This window comes from Oncorhynchus clarkii, chromosome 17 (genome assembly GCF_045791955.1).
Source record: "Oncorhynchus clarkii lewisi isolate Uvic-CL-2024 chromosome 17, UVic_Ocla_1.0, whole genome shotgun sequence".
In the NCBI taxonomy this organism is placed as follows: domain Eukaryota; kingdom Metazoa; phylum Chordata; class Actinopteri; order Salmoniformes; family Salmonidae; genus Oncorhynchus; species Oncorhynchus clarkii.
In genome coordinates this window covers 46,552,496-46,575,243 of record NC_092163.1, presented here as the reverse complement: position 1 = coordinate 46,575,243, position 22,748 = coordinate 46,552,496, and the positions used below count along the sequence as shown (strand labels likewise).

Genomic DNA, 22,748 nt, shown 5'->3' with positions numbered 1-22,748 from the left:
GAGACTTGTGTCTGGAAAGATGAATTTTTAGAAGTAGAAGCTCGAATTGATTTTTACAGACCTGGATAGTAAAGACAGAACTCTGCAGGCTCTCTGCAGTAGATTGCAACACCGCCCCCTTTGGCAGTTCTATCTTGGCGGAAAATGTTATAGTTAGGGATGGAAATTTCAGGGTTTTTGGTGATTTTCCTAGGCCAGGATTCAGACACAGCTAAGACATCTGGGTTGGCAGAATGTGCTAAAGCAGTGAATAAAGCAAACTTAGGGAGTAGGCTTCTAATGTTAACATGCATGAAACCAAGGCTTTTACGGTTACAGAAGTCAACAAATGAGAGCCCCTGGGGAGTAGGAGTGGAGCTCGGGCACTGCATGTCCTGGATTAACCTCTACATCACCAGAGGAACAGAGGAGAAGTAGGATAAGGGTACGGCTAAAGGCTATAAGAACTGGCCGTCTAGCACATTCGGAACAGAGAGTTAAAGGAGCAGGTTTCTGGGGACGATAGCATAGATTCAAGGCATAATGTACAGACAAAGGTATGGTAGGAAGAGAGTACATTGGAGGTAAACCTAGGCATTGAGTAATGATGAGAGAGATATAGTCTCTAGAGACGTTTAAACCAGGTGATGTCATCGCATATGTGGGAGGTGGAACAACATGGTTGGTTAAGGCATATTGAGCAGGGCTAGAGGCTCTACAGTGAAATAAGACAGTAATGACTAACCAGGACAGTAATGGACAAGGCATATTGATATTAGGGAGAGGCATTCGCAACCAAGTGAATTGTATGGGTCCAGTGAGTGGTTGGGTTGGCTGGGGACACGGCGATTCAGACAAATAGCAGGCCGGGGCTAGCAAGCTAGCAGTTAGCAGGCCGGGGCTAGCAAGTTAGCAGAAGTGCCTTAGAGGGATGTTGCGATGGGGGAAAGTTTGTTTTTGCCTGCTCGTGCGGTTACGTCGGTCGATAGACCAGTCGTGGAATTAGTAGGGTTCCAAGTAGCAGAGGGGTCCAAGTCCAATTGGCAAAATGGGTATAGTGGTCCAAGAAACTGGCCGATGGATCAGCTAACAACCCAATATGCTCTAGATAGCTAGCTGGCCGCGTTTAGCAGAATGGGCCTTCAGGGGACGTCGCGCCTGAGGGGCCTGTTGGAATCGTCGGGCAGATTATGTCGGTTCCGTGCGTCGTACTGGCAGTAGAAGGGGTCCGGATATTGTAGCCGAGGAATGGGCTTCAGGAGTAGCCCAGGAGCCGGGAGATGGGCATAGCATGGGCTTGCTCTGGGACGGAAACGTTAGCCAGGAGTAGTCAACCCGGGTTGCGGTTAACTAGCTGCGATGATCCAGATGAAAAGGTTCAGGGTTTGCGGTAGGAATCCTGGGATATGGAGAGAAAAATAGGTCCGGTATGCTCTGGTTTGAAACGCGTTGTACGAACTGGCGAGAGCATTCCGAGCTAAAGATTAGCTGATGACCGCTAGCGGTGGTTAGCTGACTGATAGCTGGTAGCTAGTTAGCTAGCTTCAGTTGAGCAATTCCAGTTCCGGTGTAAGTAGAAATATGATATGTACATAAGACAAGACAAAGATGTCTGACTGCTACGCCATCTTGGAACTGTATTGGGGAAGTTGGGGAAGGCCCTTTCCTGTTTCAGCATGACAAATCCCCCATGCTCAAAGCGAGGTCCATACAGAAATGTTTTATTGAGATTGGTGTGGAAGAACTTGACTGGCATGCACAGAGCCCTGACCCCAACCCCATCAAACATCTTTGGGTGAATTGGAACACTGACTGCGAGCCAGGCCTAATCGCCCAACATCAGTGCCCAACCTCACTAATGCTCTTTTGGCTGAATGGAAGCAAGTTCCAACATCTAGTGGAAAGCATTCCCAGAAGAGTGGAGGCTGTTATAGTAGCAAAGGGGGGACCAACACAATATTAATGCCCATGGCATTGGAATGAGATGTTCGACAAGAAGGTGTCCACATACCTTTGGTTATGTAGTGTACCTGAAATCTAAATATTAAGTTGAATAAAATCTCATATTTCCTTAAGTACAACATTTAAAAGAAATCTGGCTCCAGGTTGATATTTCACTTTGGAACTAATTATCCAAATTACTTCAACTGGGTTACAATCAATTACATAAATTCCATGTAAATCTACATATTTATATAAATTCAATCTAATATTTATTGTAAATACAACCCATTTTTAAAAATCTTGCGCCAAGTTCGTTTTTGACTTTGGAATTACCTATCTGAATAACTTCAACTGGGTTACAAGCAATTAAATCAGAATCATAACATAGCATGGCTTCCTCCACGTCAATGTGTGCGCATCATTTTCATGATGTTGTCAGCCAACCCGTCCGTCTATGCAGTGTGCATGTGCTTAAGGTGTTGAAAGCAATTTAGAAACTTTAATTAAATAAAAAAAATCACATTGATCTGTCAAATTCGTTGTTTGTTTTCAGACAAATTGAATAGAATAAGTTGAACGAACCAACACGTAATTTTCAAATCATTCCAATCAGTAAAAGCACTTCAGATGAACAACAGCATCATCCCACTTTTTACTGTGTACTAAGATAGAATACTTAGCAATATGACCCACATGAGAAAGATCTGGGAACACTTCTGCTTAGAATTTGGGGTGGGGGAAGCTGGTCCTAGATCTGTACCGCCTCATCCCAAGTGGTACTCTGCTGCCAGAATGAAACTTCCAGTAAATACAGTGGGGCAAAAAAGTATTTAGTCAGCCACCAATTGTGCAAGTTCTCCCACTTGAAAAGATGAGAGAGGACTGTAATTTATCATAGGTACACTTCAACTATGACAGACAAAATGAGGAAAAAAATCCAGAAAATCACATTGTAGGATTTTTTAAAATTTATTTACAAATTATGGTGGAAAATAAGTACTTTTTTGCCGAACTGTATATGTTTCTGTGGAAACTTCCCCTTGAGCAGGGTTTCCCAAACTTGGGTGGGAGAGGTTTCGTTATTTTCTATAAATTTGTGTCAATTAAGAACTAGACCAGGGAAGTTTCTGACTAATCAGTTACCTTAATTGATCATTTAAGTACAAGGGAGGAACAAAAACCCGCAGGCCCTCCAGGAATTGAGCTGGGTATTCAGTTCCTGAATTCCGAGAATTTACCTTTAGAGAATATGCCAACACCTTTAACTGTCATCATACTTTTTTTATATAGGGATAGACCTGTCTGATCTTGTTGGCATAAAACTTGACGTAGCCACGTGCAGATTTTTCCCGCTTGTTGCGCTTCAAGCAGGGCTCAGCTTTTTTTTTGGCACACACACCCTCCACATACCAACACACCCATGCATAATACCGTTTCTCAAGCTGCACCTACTCTGCACCCTTTTCCCTGAAGTATGCTCTTGTGCACTCCCCATTGGTGTGAACTGTTACACCAATCCTATGCTTTTAAATCTATGCAGGGGAGTGCACAAGTGCACGTTGGGGAAAAGGGTTGAGATTTGGAACACAGGCTTTGTAGACTGTTAGGCTATAGGCTATGGTAATTATATAGGCCAAATCATTCATAAAAAGGCTTTAAATATTACAATATGTAACGTCATTAATGTCTTATGTCATTAATTAGGTTTACCCTTTACATTACAGTGCCATTATTACTATGTAATTATTAATGTAAGTACAGTTTAAAAAGTATTGTAATTACTCATTGTTGTTACATTGTACTTAGAAGATAGGCCTACTGCTAGACCTTATTGGGTTAGGCCTAACTGAGCAATTGTGTTTATAAACTCCTTATATGTATGTTCCTGTTTGCAAATGATTTGTTAGACTATACATACTAGCATATAAAAATGTAGGCTACATCGTGTACAATTTGAATAGCCTAGTTTAAATAGACAAACAAAACATCCCAGCATTTAGGCTTTACAAACATCTTCCTTGAGATGACAAACCTATAATTATTATTATTTCTGGCACTCATTTGTCAGTTATCAATTTTAAATTCCTTTTTAGCAATACAATGTCATCATCAGACGTTTATTTTTAGCCTATACCAGGCGGTAATAGCACCACGTATGTAAAAAGGTCTAAATTTAGATCAGACAACTCCGCAGGCGCTTGCGTCAATGGAATCCCGAGCGTGCGTCAGAGTGATGAGGACGTCTGTGAGAGAACGATGCCATTGGCTCCTGACCCGGAAAAGTCACCGCCCCGTTTGCCTTTTATGGGAAAAGACACGCCTAGAGGCGGGACTACCTGACGTAACGGCAAAATACAAGTGACTGTATATATTACGCTGTGCCTCAAGTCTGAAGATTTCATTCCCTTTCAGAATTGTAAACAGAGGTTGTAACACACTTGATGTTTATCCATCACTCGGAATAAATGAGACGTTGGCTAAGGAATTGAGGATTTATACAGCAGGTTAGTAAAAGTTATTTCTTATATTTTGCATGCATGCTTAGTGCGCTTCACTGTTTTTTATGGATCCGATTGGCAGGGATGCCTTTTTATTCTTTGAACACTTTATCCCACTAAAACGCTTGCTTAATGTAATTAATTGTTGCATTTTAGCCTACTTGCAATTGCTGTATTTTTGTTTTATTGGTAATTAAAATGTTATATTTTCTAATGGCATACCGCAAATTCAATGTATAGATGCTACGTTCCCATTCGAGTATGCTACAGCTTCTGAAACTGTCAATCAAATAATAAGTAAATAACATGTCAGACCAAATGCTAGATGTCGTGGATATCGTTGTAGACTTTACTGCATTCAACATTGAGCTCTGTCACACTTGTGACTTGCGTATGTGTTGGTCAGTGTTGTGACCAGCCGCACACTCCCTGTTATAGGGCTATTTTATAGGTCCTTTTATATTGAGCCAATAGGGGTGTATTGATGGTCTTGACATAGCCCAAGTATTGTTTGCTGTGTAGCCTTTATGATTGCATCATTTCGAGGCTTGAAATATTGAAAGGAAATAGTTGAGCATGTGAGTGGTTGGATATTTCTAGTTTTGTATGATTTGCTCTTCATGGTCAGTTATTTGAAACTTAATCCATCTGTATTATTTTAAATAAATAGGTTTATGCGTCACATTGCTATCAATTTAGGCTACTATTATGAAAGGCAGACAGGTGGCGATATGGCCAGTCGTTTTACTGTGTTCAAGAGGCGGTGGCAGTATCGGATGTCTCTTTGTTGTATCCCTGTTGTCCTCAGCTTATCAGATGATGCACACATATCCTTTGCATGCACGTTCCACACAGAGTTCAGAAGTTAACTTGTGACCTTTTGATGTTGGTACCCTTTTCATAGGTCAACGATGTTTCTTACTTTAGTTTGTGTGCAACAGGTGTATAGTTCTCACCAAAGCACATGCTAAGAGATAAAAAACAGTCACTGCTTAGGGGCAGAAGAGCCTACACCCAGACATGTTGTTGACGATGATATAACAAGGAAAAAGCAGTGTCTTCCATTTCAGGGATTGAACATAAATGAAAGTGTTTAGGATAATTGTTTATTTTACATTGTGTCTAGTCATGCAAGGATGTCTTGAGATAATCAAAGCTTTGACTGATTGACCAAAAGCCTTCATTGTGGTTTAACTGACATTGAATTAAGACAATAGTTGAGATTAATTGGATCAGATGATTATAGAGATAACACCTCATGGAGAAAAGTCCACCAGATCCAATATTGATCTGATATTGACAGTTCTGAGGTAGACATGAAACACACACATGTCCAGCTGCTAAATACACCCTAGCAGCACCCCCCCGCTCTGCCACCTTCCTCTCTTCAGCTGGCATTTAGCCCACCCTGAAACCCAATCCCCTGGACTCCTTAGTACTGTCAGTCTTTGGGGAGGAGGGTTGCCCTGTTCATAATCGTAGCATTAAAAGCCAGTAACGCAATATCCTCCAGCAAGACGATCTCCCCATCATCCGGACAACTGGTTTTCCAGGCTTTCTCAGAATCGCCAAAGGGGTACCAACAGGCCTAAAGCTGTGTCAGTGTGAGGGGGGATGGAAGTGTTTCTGTATGGGATGATGTCGAGGTGCACTGTTGGAGAGGTGTTAAAAGGGATTCCTAAGACCGATTAAGTTTCTTCAGTGTTGTTGACTTGTTTATGGTTATTGCACCTGGTTTGACTGGGGTGATGGTGAGCTTGGAGTGTACGGCAGGTTGGCCTACATTACTCAACATTACTGGCACCATTTCAATTATTTGAATGGTGAATGTCTTTGAAATATTTGTATTAAATATTGTTTTCAATTCTTTTTTAGCGATGCCCTGTGTTCAAACTCAGTATGGAACTGTGCCCTACGACAACAACTACTACAGCTCTGAGTTCCTGAACCCCGAACTCAGTGCTAAGCTAACCATGGACATTGGTGCCGAGCAGGACCAGCTCACCGCCTCCTCCCTCCCCAGCATCAACACCCTGGTGGGCAGCGGCTATGTGGGCGAGTTTGACACCTACTCCTGCCAGATCACCACCTCCACCGCCCCCTCCGGCCACTCAGCCGGCAGCACCTCCAGCCCTCAGGCTCAGCACTCAGCCTTTAAACTGGACGACATCCAGGTATATAGCTGCTACCCGGGCTCCTTCGCCCTCAGCTACCTCGACGAGACGCTGTCCTCCTGCGGCTCCGATTATTATGGCAGCCCCGCATCAGCCGCCCCCTCCCCACCCACCCCGGGCTTCCAGAGCCAGCCTGGCCCAGTCTGGGACTCACCCTTCAGCCCCTACTCCCCAGACCCTGGGTGCTGGATGGCCGATAAGTCAAGCCTGGCTCAGCAACCCTCCTTCTTCACCTTCATACCCACCACAGAGCAGCACTCCCCCCTGGGGCAGCACCAGGGCCCCCAGCAGAGTGAGGAGGACCCTTTCTTTCAGCCCTCCCAGAGGCATGCCTCCCAGCTCCATTATGCCCCATTGTCCCTAGACCAGAGGTCCATGGACAGCCCCGGGCTCATGGAAAGGCACATGTTGTCCCCTAAGACCGGCAGCCCCGGGGCCAACGAGGGTCGCTGTGCGGTGTGTGGGGACAATGCCTCCTGTCAGCACTACGGGGTCCGCACCTGTGAGGGTTGCAAGGGCTTCTTTAAGGTAGGACGCTTCACAGTAGTTATATTATTATTATTATTTCATGATTTTTATGATTCATTTACACATAATAACATCTTTAATATTCATACATTTACTTGGCTCCAGTTTCAGTATAAGTGCTCACTATTAAGAAACTGATTATAAAATTAAAAGGGGAACTTTGACAAATGCGCAGGAAAATAATCACACTGTTCTTTGTTATTGCAGCGAACTGTACAGAAGAATGCTAAATATGTGTGCCTAGCCAACAAAGACTGTCCAGTAGACAAGCGGCGAAGGAACCGCTGCCAATTCTGCCGTTTCCAGAAGTGCCTGGGGGTGGGAATGGTGAAGGAAGGTAATGCCATGTCACACTCCCTTAAAGCCTTCAGTGTCTAGTATATGTGACGTGAAAACCAAGTTGCAATGACAATCATGTGAAACCCAAGCTAAGAATGAAAGCCATGCGAAACTGAAGCTTTTTTATTTTATTTAACCTTTATTTAACTAGGCAAGTTTACTGTGCCCAGTCGTATAAAAATATCAACTGAAATGGATATAGCCGTTATTCAGTGAAACGGAGGCTTATGGTGACAGTCACATGAGAATCTCAGACAGGTACAGTCAGTGAGAGTATTATTTTTTTCTCTCACTTACAGTCGTCCGCACAGACAGCCTGAAAGGTCGCAGGGGTCGTCTGCCCTCTAAATCCAAGACAGTGCTAGAGTCAGTGTCCACCACCCCACCCGTCAACATCATCGCCTCTCTTGTCAGGGCTCACATAGACTCCAACCCCGCCATCGGAAAGCTGGACTACTCCAAGGTAGGACCTCCAGACATGTGACTCATGGAACATCATATTATTAGTTGTCTGAATCTCTCTCAGAATTTAGCCAGTTGCTGCTGTTAAAGTTAAGCTTCTCGCTATAATATAGTTATGTAATTAAGATTCTTTGATTGCAGTGATCTCGATCCCATTTCACACTACATGTTGTGAAGAGAAGGACATCAGAGGCAGTGATTCATCCCTTTCTTTCTTCTATCCACTCCTCAGTACCAGGAGACGGTGGCCAGCCTATCAGAGAAAGAGGATGCCAATGACATCCAGCAGTTCTACGACCTGCTGACAGGCACCATGGATGTGATTCGGAAATGGGCCGAGACCATCCCAGAATTCACCGCCTTCTGCCCGGAAGACCAGGAGCTGCTCCTGGAATCTGCTTTCGTGGAACTCTTTATCCTCCGGCTAGCATACAGGTATAATTACCACTGTAACCATTGTCTGCATCCCAAATGGCACCTTATTCCCTATGGGCCCTGGTCAAAAGTATTGCAGTAAATAGGGAATAGTGCCATTTGGGATGCATACATTTACTCTGTAAAAAACACAAATGTGTGCCCAATGTTTCTACAATATATGTTAAGACTGTTCTGTGTCTAGGTCAAGTCCTGAGAAAGACAAGCTGATCTTCTGCAACGGTGTGGTACTTCACCGTATGCAGTGTGTGCGAGGCTTTGGCGACTGGATCGACTCCATCATGGACTTCTCCCAGAGCCTCCACCGCATGAACCTGGACGTGTCCTCATTCGCCTGCCTTGCAGCACTGGTCATCATCACAGGTGAGACACACAAACACACACACACACACACTTTTAGTGAGCCACTTATTTGCTCCACTAGGAGCTGAAAGGAATAACTCTAAGTGTACAGTGCCTTCAGAAATGATTCACACCCCTTGACATAAAATAGATTACATTTAGATTGTGTGTCACTGGCCTACACACACACACATAACCCATACGGTCAAAGTGTAATTATGAAATTAGAAGGTTTTACAAGTTAATGAAAAATTAAAGGCTGAAATGTCTTAAAACCTCTTTAGGCTAGGGGGCCGTATTTTCACGTCCGGATGAAAAGAATGCCCAAAGTAAACTGCCTGTTACTCAGGCCCAGAAGCTAGGTTATGCAATACATGTAGTATTGGATAGAAAACACTCTAACGTTTCTAAAACTGTTAAAATAATGTCTGTGAGTATAACAGAACTGATTTGGCAGGCGAAACCCAGAGCACAATCCACCCAGGGAACATTTTTTTTGAGGTCATTGTGTTTTCCAATGCTTTTCTATGGGAAACCTTCGGGCCCAGATTGTAGTTCCTATGGCTTCCACTAGATGTCAACAGTCTTTAGAAATTGTTCAATGTTTTTCTTTTGAAAAATGAAGTCGTCGTCTTATTCTTTCTATGCATCACTCAGGTGGACTCTAGTCTTTCCTCTTTGTTTTTCTCCGGTATTGGAAACAGTTTATTCTGTCTTAAATTTGATCGATTATTTACATTTTAGTGTACCTGAGGTTGGATTAGATGTTTGGACCAAGTTTACAGGGAACTTATTAGATACTTTGTAGTCATGTTGGGCGAGTTGGAATCGTTGTATTTCTGAATCAAACGCGCCAAATAAATTGACATTTTGGGGATATAAAGAAGGAATTTATCGAACAAAACGACCATTCATTGTGTCACTGAGACATTTGGGATTGCAAAAAGATGAAGATCTTCAAAGGTAAGGCATTTATTATATCGCTATTTCTTACTTTCGTAACGCACCTGCCTGGTTGAAAAATGGTTGTTTTTGTATGCAGGGAGCTGTCCTCAGATAATCGCATGGTGTGCTTTTGTCGTAAAGCCTTTTTGAAATCTGACACAGCGGCTGGATTAACAAGAAGTTAAGCTTTATTTTGATGTATTACACTTGTATTTTCGTGAATGTTGAATATTTATATAGTTTGAATTTGGCGCTCTGCAATTTCACCGGATGTTGTCAAATCTATCCTGTTAACGGGACTTGATCCGTAAGAAGTTAATAACTATTCAACCCCTTTGTTATGGCAAATCTAAATAAGTTCAGGAGTAAACATTTGCGTAACAAGTCACATAATAAGTTGCATGGATTCACTCTGTGTGCAATAATAGTGTTTAACATTATGTTTTCCTACCTCATCTCTCTACTCCACACATACAATTATCTGTAAGGTCCCTCAGTCGAGCAGTGAATTTCAAACACAGATTCAACCGCAAAGACCAGGGAGGTTTTCCAATGCCTCCAAAGAAGGGCACCTATTGGGTAAAATGGATAAATGAGTCCAAAAAATTATAATACAGACATTGATTATCCGTTTGTGCTGGGTGAAGTTATTAATTACACTTTGGATGGTGTGTCAATACACCCAGTCACTACAAACATACAGGCGTCCTTCCTAACTCAATTGCCGAAGAGGAAGGAAACTGCTCAGGCATGCATATAGTTTTTTTTGTATTTTACCCCCTATTTCTCTGCAACTCCCCAACAGTCTCGGGAGGGGAAGGTCGAGTCATGCGTCCTCTGAAACATGACCCGCCAAACCGTTGTTCTTAACAGCCGCCCACTTAACCTGGAAGCCAATCGCACCAATGTGTTGGAGGAAACACCGTTCAACTGACGACCGGAGTTCAGCCTGCAGGTGCCTGGCCCGCCACAAGGAGTCACTAGAGTGTAATGAGCCAAAATATTCCAAAACATGCATCCTGATTGCAACAAGGCACTAAAGTAATACTGCAAAACAAATGTAGCAAAGCAATTCACTTTTTGTCCTGAATACAAAGTTTTATGTTTGGGGCAATTCCAAAACAACACATTGCGGAGTACCACTCTCTATATTTTCAAGCATAGTGGTGGCTGTGTCATGTTATGTGTATGCTTATAATCGTTAAGGACTCTGGAGTATTTCAGGATAAAAAATAAATGGAATAGAGCTAAGCACAGGACCTGGTTCAGTCAGCTTTCCACCAGACACTGGGAGATGAATTCATATTTCAGCAGGACAATAACCTAAAACACAAGGCCAAATCTACACTGGAGTTGCTTACCAAAAAGACAGTGAATGTTCCTGAGTTGCCGAGTTACAGCTTTGTCTTAAATCTAATTGAAAATCTATGGCAAGACCTAAAAATGGTTGTCTAGCAACGATCAGCAACCAACCTTGAAGAATTTTGAAAAGAACATGAGCAAATGTTGCGCACTCCAGGTGTGGAAGGCTCTTAGAGACTTACCCAGAAAGACTCACAGCTGTAATCGCTGCCAAAGGTGCTTCTACAAAGTATTGACTCAGGGGTGCGAATATATATGTAAATTAGATATTTCTCTATTTCATTTTAAATAAAGATGTTTTCTCTTCGTCATTATGGGGTATTGTTTGTAGATGGGTGAGAAATAAAATCAATTTAATACATTTTGAATACAGGCTGTAACACAACAAAATGTGGACTAAGTCAAGGGGTATTAATATTTTCTGAAGGCACTGTAGTTCTAACACTGAAACAAGCATAACATATGCATGTGATATAGGCTATAGCCAAATCAAAATCAAATGAATCAGAGTTTATTGCTCACATGCACAGCAGTTGTAAATGGTACAGTGAAATGCCCATTCACGTTTCTCATCAAGATGTTTCTCCTTGTGGTTTCTCCTCAGATCGCCATGGCCTTAAAGAGCCCAAACGGGTGGAGGAGTTCCAGAACTGCCTCATCACCTGTCTGAGGGACCATGTGACCAGCAGTGGCTCCGATGCGGGGAGGCCCCAGCCCAACTTCCTGTCCCGACTACTGGGGAAGCTCCCTGAGCTGCGCACCCTCTGCACCCAGGGCCTACAGCGCATCTTCTACCTGAAGCTGGAGGACCTGGTTCCCCCACCGCCCATCGTAGACAAAATCTTCATGGATACCTTACCTTTCTGAAAGGACAGATTAAAAAAAGATGAAGAGGAGTGATTAAGTGATGATGTGAGGGGACACAAATACGATAAACTGAGGAGGTGAATATGGGGCCGTTGTCCGAGTCCATTACATTTGGGACTTCTGAGTGTTGCATATGGATAGGAGGCACCCCCCACCACTGAAGTGGCGTGGACTTGCCCCTTTCCAGTGCACTGACTTAATGACAAGTGTCTGATTCTGCCTGTATTTTTCTCACGTTTAGTTTTTTTTTTAAAGACCTGTGGGTGGCAGAATTGGATGTCTATTTTCCTATCTGTGGAATTCTCATGGACAACATCCAACAAGAGAGAAGAAGACACGAGTGGACATTTCAAGTTTTTGGTCTCTTTTGTAAGTGTGAGTTTGTGGAGTGGCTTTATCGCTATGCAAAATGTTTACGTTTGTTTCTTTGTAGGTTGCAAAATATTGGGAGACAGTTGGTGTGTATGTACAGCTCTGAGGGAAATAAACTGCATATGTTCACACCTGAACACCCACTTAAACCCAAGTTCTCAAAAATCCTATGGAGTCTTCATATCCCAATAGATTTAATTTAGCAGGTGTTCAAAGTTGACGCGTCAAGAGACAAACAGAGTCAAACACTGGGGTCTCCAGTTCACAAGCCTTTCTTAACGACAACTGTTAGGTCCTACATTTCAAAAGTGAATATTTTCATTAAAAAACTGTTATAATAGCCATTTGTAGTCCTGATACCACACCTTTACAAGGTATTGGACCAAAGGGAAACGTTCCATCTGTCTGCCTGAGGTGATAGCTGGCTATTGTTGTGACATTTACAGCTCATCAACCCTAAAGCCTTAATGTATCTAAAAAGGTGCCATCATTTTTACTCACACCACACGGCAACATTTTTAATGGCAGGAGAATCATATTACTGAAACAAAACAATTATTTTCCTTAACTCTAATGTTATTTTTTATTTTATCTTTATTTAACTAGGCAAGTCAGTTAAGAACAAATTCTTATTTTCAATGACGGCCTAGGAACAGTGGGTTAACTGCCTGTTCAGGGGCAGAACGACAGATTTGTACCTAGCCAATAGCCATGAGTCCTTAAAAAGAGAAACATGCCAGCAGATTTAATGTTTGAAAAGTGCCTTTAAAAAAGTTTCAAATCATTAAATACTGACCAACTCCTGTGTATTTAGGTTTTCATTCCAACCATCTCACTGCTATAAAGTCTGTAAATCTAAAACATTCAAACAGACTTGGTGAAGTACGATTGGCTGAAATGAAAATGTGCATACCAAGAGATACTTGAAAACAGAGGTTAGGAATCCCATGATTTGGAATAGCCTAATAGTCCAGGGATAAAAATCATAAATACATTTATTTTTATGAATGAACGATTATAGCATAGTATAGCTGTAACATGGATCCACTCAAACATGTGACTCTATAGCTTTCTATCCTTAACTGTGTGTGTATATAAACCTCTGCTACTGCAAATGTTGCCTTACACACGCTCCTTCAGGAGGAGTGTGTGCAGTTTTATTATATGTTGTTTTTATTTTCTTCTTGAAATGAACTTCAAGTGATTTCTTAAGTCATTACATGGTGAAATGTGACAAAACCACGAGCAGCTAAGAGCACTTCAACGTTCTAACACAGTATACAGATGTATAAAAATGTTTCCTGCTTCTTTTTCTGTGTGTATTCTTATAACATAAATACTTTATATTTGTGAGTTTTCGTAATGTGGTATATATATATATATATATATATATATATATATATATATATATATATATATATATATATATATACACACACACATACACACACACACACACACACACACAGAGGAAGAAAAAGTTTAATATTACATTTAATATTAAATTACAATTTCAAAATACAACATTTGTTGCCATTTTTCTTAAATGTCATATTATTTCACAGACATACTTTTATGATGATGTGTGTAGTAAAAATTAACACCAGATTATGAGTTATCTGGTATCTCCAAAGAAATACGTGGTTTCACTGCTTAAGATAATGATAAAACCACAGGTACCTTAACTGGTGAGGATGGGCTCAGCAATAACTGGAATGGTAACGAACACATCAAACACATTTCAACCATTATTATGAGCCATCCTCTCCTCAGCAGCCTCCTGTGGATAAAACTCTTTCCTCTAGTTTAGAGGCTGTCTGCAGCTGAAGTTGTACACCATTGGTTTGATTTTCATGACATCATAACCGGGAGCCGTTCCTTCCTTTCAGTAAAACCACTTGCTTAGTTTCTAGATAAGATTGATAGAAAGGGAACTGTCATGCTCTGTGCCACACAGGGGCACATGACGTCATAACTGTGTGGGTGTCTATCTTTTCCATAGTGTTGTCTAGGCATATTATATGATATACTCAAAGTAGCTGATACTAACACCTTACAATATGAATTTTGGTTGTTCCCCTTTGAGTTTCTTTGTTATTGGGCTGTATAAACCACACAATGTATTACTGTACATAGTATGGCAGAGCTATTCTGTAGTATCCCATATGGGAAAATAATATAATTAAATAGATTGATAGAGATTTTCCCAAATATATATGTACGCATAAAATACACACACTCCTCACAACCTTCCCTAATGATAATGTTGAGTCTCTATTGACCTCTGGTACCTTAGCATTAGGTTCTGGAAATTGTGTTTTACATGCAAAAGATGGATCATTGAGTTGTAGTTAAAAATGTATTCTACAGTTATTGAGGTATGGCCTACCTGCCACTTATGAAACAGTACAAATAAATTAGGTGTTTAAAAGACACTTGAATCTATAACATATATTTGTATATATTTATCCGGGCTCTCAGTCAAAATTTGAAATGTTGCCCCTGCCTTCAACTGACAGAGCAGCCATTGCAATTTAGAATTTTCTTCAGAAGGAGACGAGCAGCTGTCATCCCCAAAAATATCTCTTGGATAATGCCATTTTATTTGATTATACATTCTTAACATTTAATTAAAATGCTTTTAACCTGGTGGGTGACAGAGGAAGAAGTGATTTATTCAACTGCAAGCAAGAGTTTTTGTCGAGCTAGCAAGCTCCTTCTTTAGCTTGCCACAGAAGTGCAGTGTGACTGACCAAGGTAAGAATTGTTTTGAAAATGAAAGTTGAGTAGAGTTAATGTCATGTTTGTATTAGATATAATTTAATTGCCAAAGCTATTGTTTGATTTTCTAGGCTAACCAAGCGTTGCTTGCTAGCTAGCTAATTTAGCTAGTTATGGTGTGGGTTGGGTGTCTCAGGACTGGCTAGCTAACGTTAGATTATTTCTAGCTAAAAATAATCATATTTTTCTCTCCTGCAGTGTATCCTTCTGGTCTGGATCCTCAGCTGCCAATGGACAGACCCCAGCCAATTTAAGTAATCTTTTGTATCATTTTGCTTTGATGTTCATGAACATTAACCCCTCATTTATTCTTCATCTTCTGTGGAATATTTTCACTGACTCTGTCTCTGCTTTATCCAAAGGGTCACTGTCAACTCGTGTGTCTGACAATGGACACGAGGTGAAGGAATCAGTTGTAACACAATACATTATTTTCACATACAGATGTTAAGTGCACAGAGATAATTTGTACATTATATTTGAGTTTCAGATACGACTTTACAAGTGACTCCCATGCCACAATTCACCAAGGGTTATTTGAGCAAGAAATAAAGATTATTGAAAGCACTCTTTTAGTTGTCAGTCACTAGTCATTCATTCATTCATAACTTTTTAAAGTATACCACAGCATGCCATTGTGATTTAGTGCTGAAATGTGTAGTTTTATGCATTGGATTTTAATGTAGCCTAGCCTTTAATGTAGCCTAGCTACAGTATAAAAGGTAAAAATATACATTTTCCAGTCATTAAAATACATGGCAACATATATTTATTAAATATATTTTGGACTATATTTTACTAGCTATCACAGCATGCTGTCAAAATGTATTCCCACAGCATATTTTTAAATATATAAACATATATGTTGAAATATGAAAACAGGCAATTTAGTTATATGTACATATATTTTTGTACATATAGTTCAATATATGAACAATGGAGATTACTCACTCCATCCACTACCACTGTGTATCAACCCCCTGGCTGGATAAGAGGCTACAAAGCAGATAAATCAAGATCAGACATACAGTAGGGCAAGATGTGATCATGTGAGGACCGAGCTGTCTGCTTGAACTGCTGACGCACAGCTCGGACACCCATGCATACCTCACAAGACATGCCACAAGATGTCTCTTCACAGTCCCCAAATCCAGACTATGGGAGGCACACAGTACTACATAGAGCTATGACTACATGGAACTCTATTTCACATCAAGTAACTGATGCAAGCAGTAAAATATGATTTAAAATAAAAAAAAACATAAAAATGCACTGTATGGAACAAAGGGGACTGTGAAGCCACACAAACATAGGCACAGATACATGCATATACACACACACACGATAACATGCGCACTATACACACACGTACACATGGATTTTGTACTGTAGATACAGTGCCTTGCGAAAGTATTCGGCCCCCTTGAACTTTGCGACCTTTTGCCACATTTCAGGCTTCAAACATAAAGATATAAAACTGTATTTTTTTGTGAAGAATCAACAACAAGTGGGACACAATCATGAAGTGGAACGACATTTATTGGATATTTCAAACTTTTTTAACAAATCAAAAACTGAAAAATTGGGCGTGCAAAATTATTCAGCCCCCTTAAGTTAATACTTTGTAGCGCCACCTTTTGCTGCGATTACAGCTGTAAGTCGCTTGGGGTATGTCTCTATCAGTTTTGCACATCGAGAGACTGAAATTGTTTCCCATTCCTCCTTGCAAAACAGCTCGAGCTCAGTGAGGTTGGATGGAGAGCATTTGTGAACAGCAGTTTTCAGTTCTTTCCACAGATTCTCGATTGGATTCAGGTCTGGACTTTGACTTGGCCATTCTAACACCTGGATATGTTTATTTTTGAACCATTCCATTGTAGATTTTGCTTTATGTTTTGGATCATTGTCTTGTTGGAAGACAAATCTCCGTCCCAGTCTCAGGTCTTTTGCAGACTCCATCAGGTTTTCTTCCAGAATGGTCCTGTATTTGGCTCCATCCATCTTCCCATCAATTTTAACCATCTTCCCTGTCCCTGCTGAAGAAAAGCAGGCCCAAACCATGATGCTGCCACCACCATGTTTGACAGTGGGGATGGTGTGTTCAGCTGTGTTGCTTTTACGCCAAACATAACGTTTTGCATTGTTGCCAAAAAGTTCAATTTTGGTTTCATCTGACCAGAGCACCTTCTTCCACATGTTTGGTGTGTCTCCCAGGTGGCTTGTGGCAAACTTTAAACCACACTTTTTATGGATATCTTTAAGAAATGGCTTTCTTCTTGCCACTCTTCCATAAAGGCCAGATTTGTGCAATATACGACTGATTGTTGTCCTATGGACAGAGTCTCCCACCTCAGCTGTAGATCTCTGCAGTTCATCCAGAGTGATCATGGGCCTCTTGGCTGCATCTCTGATCAGTCTTCTCCTTGTATGAGCTGAAAGTTTAGAGGGACGGCCAGGTCTTGGTAGATTTGCAGTGGTCTGATACTCCTTCCATTTCAATATTATCGCTTGCACAGTGCTCCTTGGGATGTTTAAAGCTTGGGAAATCTTTTTGTATCCAAATCCGGCTTTAAACTTCTTCACAACAGTATCTCGGACCTGCCTGGTGTGTTCCTTGTTCTTCATGATGCTCTCTGCGCTTTTAATGGACCTCTGAGACTATCACAGTGCAGGTGCATTTATACGGAGACTTGATTACACACAGGTGGATTGTATTTATCATCATTAGTAATTTAGGTCAACATTGGATCATTCAGAGATCCTCACTGAACTTCTGGAGAGAGTTTGCTGCACTGAAAGTAAAGGGGCTGAATAATTTTGCACGCCCAATTTTTCAGTTTTTGATTTGTTAAAAAAGTTTGAAATATCCAATAAATGTCGTTTCACTTCATGATTGTGTCCCACTTCTTGTTGATTCTTCACAAAAACAAAAATACAGTTTTATATCTTTATGTTTGAAGCCTGAAATGTGGCAAAAGGTCGCAAAGTTCAAGGGGGCCGAATACTTTCGCAAGGCACTGTATGTGGTAGTGGTGGAGTAGTGTTGTGAAATCTGAATATATTGTTATGTTTTTAAAATTGTATGAACTGCCTTAATTTTGCTGGACTCCAGGAAGAGTAGCTGCTTTGTAGCAGCTAATAGAGATCCATAATAAATACAAATCAAAGCAAGCAATATGTTGCTGTTATCAAGACTTGCTATTACCACTGTGGTGCTTTTTGAAATTGGGCTGTCAAGGGGAGAGGTGCGCAAAATGTGTTAACATTGGCACAGCACCCATGATCAGCAGTCTATCCTTTGCCAATCACAGCCCAGGGAAATTGAAAACCGTGTTCAGCCAATACTCCCCTGGACATCCGATCTCAGACCACACTCCAGTCATCTGGATTTTAATGTTGGCAGCCAGAGTGGAAAATGGGGGCATGAGGAGAAAAGAAGGGGAGGCTATATAAAAGCTCACATAGAGACATGTATTACAATTAAAAAGTCCAGTCATGCTGCCCACAATCTGATGGGTACAGTGAGTGGATGGACATATGGGTGTAGTCCCCATTCAGGGTTGACAGAGGCTAGACATCTTCAGAGACCAGTAGACATAACCTAGGGACTATTCTGTACACCATCTCTACTTTCATTAGGAATACAGCGTATGTCAATATACAGTCGTATACACATGTAGTATACAGTTGGCATCTGGTCATTTTGGCAGACGCTTCTATCCAGTGTGAGATTTGCAGGAGTGCACATGGTGGTATCTAGCGGTAAATGGGAATGTTGACCTTTGGACAGATACTATACATGTTATCCAGAGTGACTTACAGTTCATTCAGTATACAGTGCATCCGGAAAGTACTCCGACCCCTTGACTTTTCCCACATTTTCTTACGTTAAAGCCTTATTCTAAAATGGATTAAATTCCTTTCTTCCTCATCAATCTACACAAAATACACCACAAAATGTTCATTATTGTGTGTAGATTGATGAGGAAACAAAACAATTCAATCCATTTTAGAATAAGGCTGTAACATAACAAAATGTGGAAAAAGTCACAGGGTCTGAATACCTTCCGAATGCACTGTATGTGGAAATCAAATCCAGACCTCTCTGGTGATGTAAGAACCAAACTACTACCAACAGAGCCAGTGGAACAACATGTTCGAGCCAGTGGAACCACACAAAGGTAAAGGAGTCCAAACTTCTTTGTTACTCATCATTTGAATGGGGATCGATGTACTGGATTTGTCCATTGTTTTTGATAGGCAAGCCTAAACTATAGATCAAGTCTTATTTACTATGCTATTTGTTCTGTAAACCAATTTCAAAATGAGTTGAAGATGGGTTAAAGCTGTAAAATAAGGTCATCCTGGAACGATGGTGATTTAAAATCAACCCCTAAGGTTTGACCTGACAATAACTAATCCATTCCATTCCACCCAGACAACCCATACTGTATCATACTAACATTTCACTCACATATCATACTACTAATGGGTAAAATATGTTCACCCTAATGACATAAGCTGGTGGCCAGTTTTCTGGCCTTTAGAAGTGAAATGTTAACACGCACATAATCATATGATGTTGTTTAGTTTAGCTGGGGTTTAGAGTGAACTGAAAACCAGACAATTTGCTGGTTTAGCACGGTGCTTTGCCTTAAGGTAAACGACATAGCGACACTGCAACAGCCGCAGAAACTACTTCTGAACATTTATTGTGGATGTTTCGGTCAGAGACGTACGTTCTGGCCTGGCCCTGACTGCCGGGGGGCAAGTGTCATTTTCAGGTTGGAATTCCGAGTTGGATAACAGTTAAAAAATATTTTTCGCCGCCCGAGCACAGATTTCTCCCGAGTTCCCAGTTGTCGTGAATGCACTGAAAGTCTGAGATTTCTGAGTTCCGAGTAGGGCTGTTACGGTGACCATATTACCGCCACACCATCATGACGGCAGTCAAATTCTACGTGACTGTCACGTCTACTCCCACCCCCCCGCTCTGGCTCTCAACGCTGCCGGTCTACAAACCACCGGTCCTGGCAACCAATCATTACGCACACGTGCGCCTCATCAGGCACACCTGGACTTCATCAACCCCTTTATCTAGCAAGCCATTGTATCACCCATCAGGCAGTATTGTTTCTGTGATCATGTTCAGACGCTACTCTTGCTCTTGTATTCGCTCTGTTTGTTCAGATTAAATTCACCGACTGCACCTGCTTCCTGACTCCCTGCGTCTTCGTTCCGCGTTCTTCAACGTCTAGAACTTCCTCAAAAGGCATCACCTCCAACAAGTGGAGGATTCACTACCACGAGACAACTCAGTGAGCCAACACTTCAGACTATTCAGCAGTAAGCCCTTGTCAGCGATGCATGTTTGTCACTCCCAGACAAATATGACGGGACTCCATCCAAATGCCGTGGCTTCCTCCTCCAGTGCTTCCTTTATTTCACTCAGATGGGAGCCCCCACCACAAGAGGTCCAAGGTTGCCACTGTTATTTCCTTGCTGACCGGGTGGGCGTTGGAGTGGGCTACGGCCATTTGGGAGAGAGGAGAGGAGGACTCTGTGCAGAGGAGTCTAAAATCATCCACCGGAGGGCAGTGAAGGGGTTGAGCACCTAGTCCAACTACAGCAGGAAGGCCAGACCACTGCGGAGTATGCCCTCACCTTCTGTACAGTGGCAGCAGCCAGTGGATGGAATGAGCCAGCACTCTGCACCTTATTCAGTAGAGGATTGGGCAAAAAGGTCCAGAGTTTGCATGCCGAGGGACACCCTCTCCTTGGACGCACTCATCGCAATGGCCACCCGCATGGATAACATGCATGTCAAGGCGGAGAAGTGCCAGATCTATCAGGCTGATGTCTCCTTCCTGGGATACCGGATCAGCCCGCAGGGAGTGGTTATGGATGAAAGGAAGGTTGAAGCAGTCAGGTCATGGCCAGTCCCAACCACCATAAAGGGACTACAATGTTTTTTGGGGTATACCAAGTTCTACCGCCGCTTCATTAAGAACTTCAGCTCCATCGCCTCGACTCGCCTCAAGGGTGGCCCCCATAAGTTGGTGTAGAGTCCTACAGCCGATGAGGCTTTCCACCTACTGAAGGGTCGTTTCACCTCCGCCCCGTTCCTGAAACACCCAGATCCTACCCTGCCCTTAGTAGCGAAGGTGGATGCCTCAGAAGTGAAGGCTGTCCTGTCACAATGACAAGGAAACCCACAAATGTTATCCATGTGCAAATTACTTTTAAAAAACTGTCTCCAGCAGAATGGCGACCGGGAGCTCCTGGCGGTAAAGTTAGCACTAGAGGAGTGGAAACACTGGCTGGAGGGCGCCAAGGACCCATTTCTCATCCTCAACGACCATCGGAACCTGGAGTACATACGGACAGTGAGGCGGTTGAACCCGCGCCAAGCAAGGTGTGCCCTTTTGCCCCCCTGCTTTGGGACGTAGATGTGGACATCCGGCAGGCTCTGGAGAAGGAACCTGCATCTGCCACCTGCCCTCCGGAGTGTACCTAAGTTTCCACAGAGGTAAGGGAACAGCTGTTGACCTGGGCACACATCCCTTGTCGCTGGACGCCCAGGTATCACCCGCACCATTCAATCCAGCTCCGCTAAGTACTGGTGGCCAACCTTGGCGCAGGACGTCGCTCGCTATGTCAACTCCTGCTCCGCATGTGCCCAAACCAAATCTCCCCGGCACGCTCCAGCAGGGAAACTCCTTCCCGTGTCTCAGCGGCCTTGGTCTCATCTGTCCATTGATTTCATCACTGACCTCCCCTATTCTGATGGTTACACTACTATTATGGTTGTTGTGGACAGATTCTCTAAATCCTGCCCATTCATCCCTCTCTCTGGTCTCCCTACCGCTCTCCAAGTCGCTGAGGCACTGTTCCAGCAGGTCTTCCAGCACTATGGCCTTCTGGAAGACATAGTCTTCGACCATGGCCCCCAAGTCAAGTCACGGGTATGGAGAGCCTTCATGGAGAAGCTGGGGGGGACTGGCAGGGGGAGTGGTTCCGGTTCCATTCCTGTGCGGGGTACGCCCAGAATTCATTTCGCCACTCCTCCACCGGGCTGTCTTCCTTCCAGTGCGTCCTGGGGTACCAGCCGACCCTGGCTCAATGAACCCCGAACGAGACTGACGCTCCTCCGGTGGGCGAGTGTTTCTGGCACGGATAGGAGGCGCTGTCTGCCGCCAGAAGGAGCAGACGGACCCCCACCGCAGTTAGGTTCCAATTTGGTGATTGTGTCTGGCTCTCCACCAGGAACCTCCCGCTCCGCCTTCCCTGCCAGAAGCTGGGCCATTCAAAGTCCTCTGGAGGGTCAATGAAACATACCGATTACAGCTCCCCAATAACTACTGGATTTCCCAGTCTTTTCATGTTTCCCTCAGGCCAGTGGTTCCTGGTCCCCTGGCAGACGCCGTCCCCCATAACACCCCTCCACCTCCACTGGACATTGAGGGGAAGCCCCGCCTATGTCCCTCCTGGTCGGCTCCAGTACCTGGTGTACTGGGAGGGGTACGGTCCAGAGGAGCCATGTTGGGTTCCTGTGGACGAAATTCTAGATCCCAACATCATCTGAGATTTCCACCGTCGCCCACCGGCCCCCTCCTCGCCCTCCTCCTGGCCAGTGTCGTCCTGAAACTGGAGCCGCTAGTTGGGGGTGGACACTGTCACGTCTACTCCCAGTCTACTAACCACCGGTCCTGGCAACCCA

The 22,748-nt window shown here is 42.9% G+C and overlaps 1 protein-coding gene and 1 long non-coding RNA gene across 2 annotated transcripts in view; one reads left to right on the top strand and one right to left on the bottom strand.

Annotated features, from left to right (window-relative positions):
- The first annotated feature begins 4,194 nt into the window (after positions 1 to 4,194).
- LOC139370946 (nuclear receptor subfamily 4 group A member 1-like) lies at positions 4,195 to 13,555 on the top strand. The gene is made up of 7 exons (XM_071110865.1): positions 4,195 to 4,427; positions 6,297 to 7,123; positions 7,331 to 7,460; positions 7,762 to 7,925; positions 8,157 to 8,359; positions 8,544 to 8,722; positions 11,613 to 13,555. The coding sequence occupies exons 2-7, from the start codon at positions 6,299 to 6,301 to the stop codon at positions 11,873 to 11,875; spliced, it is 1,764 nt and encodes a 587-aa protein (XP_070966966.1). The 5' UTR covers positions 4,195 to 4,427; positions 6,297 to 6,298; the 3' UTR covers positions 11,876 to 13,555.
- Positions 7,582 to 22,748, bottom strand: part of LOC139370970 (uncharacterized) — a 42,869-nt gene continuing 27,702 nt past the window's right edge. The window contains exons 2-3 of the long non-coding RNA XR_011627195.1: positions 11,531 to 11,871; positions 7,582 to 8,706 (exon numbers count right to left, since the gene is read on the bottom strand). This is a non-coding gene — a long non-coding RNA (uncharacterized lncRNA). The remainder of the gene's footprint in view (positions 8,707 to 11,530; positions 11,872 to 22,748) is intronic.

Bases quoted from the DNA above. Each gene is read 5' to 3' on its own strand.
- LOC139370946 (XM_071110865.1), top strand. From the start codon at position 6,299: ATGCCCTGTGTTCAAACTCAGTATGGAACTGTGCCCTACGACAACAAC. The intron at 7,124-7,330 runs GTAGGACGCTTC...TTGTTATTGCAG, and splicing joins GTTGCAAGGGCTTCTTTAAG to CGAACTGTACAGAAGAATGC. The intron at 8,360-8,543 runs GTATAATTACCA...TTCTGTGTCTAG, and splicing joins ATCCTCCGGCTAGCATACAG to GTCAAGTCCTGAGAAAGACA.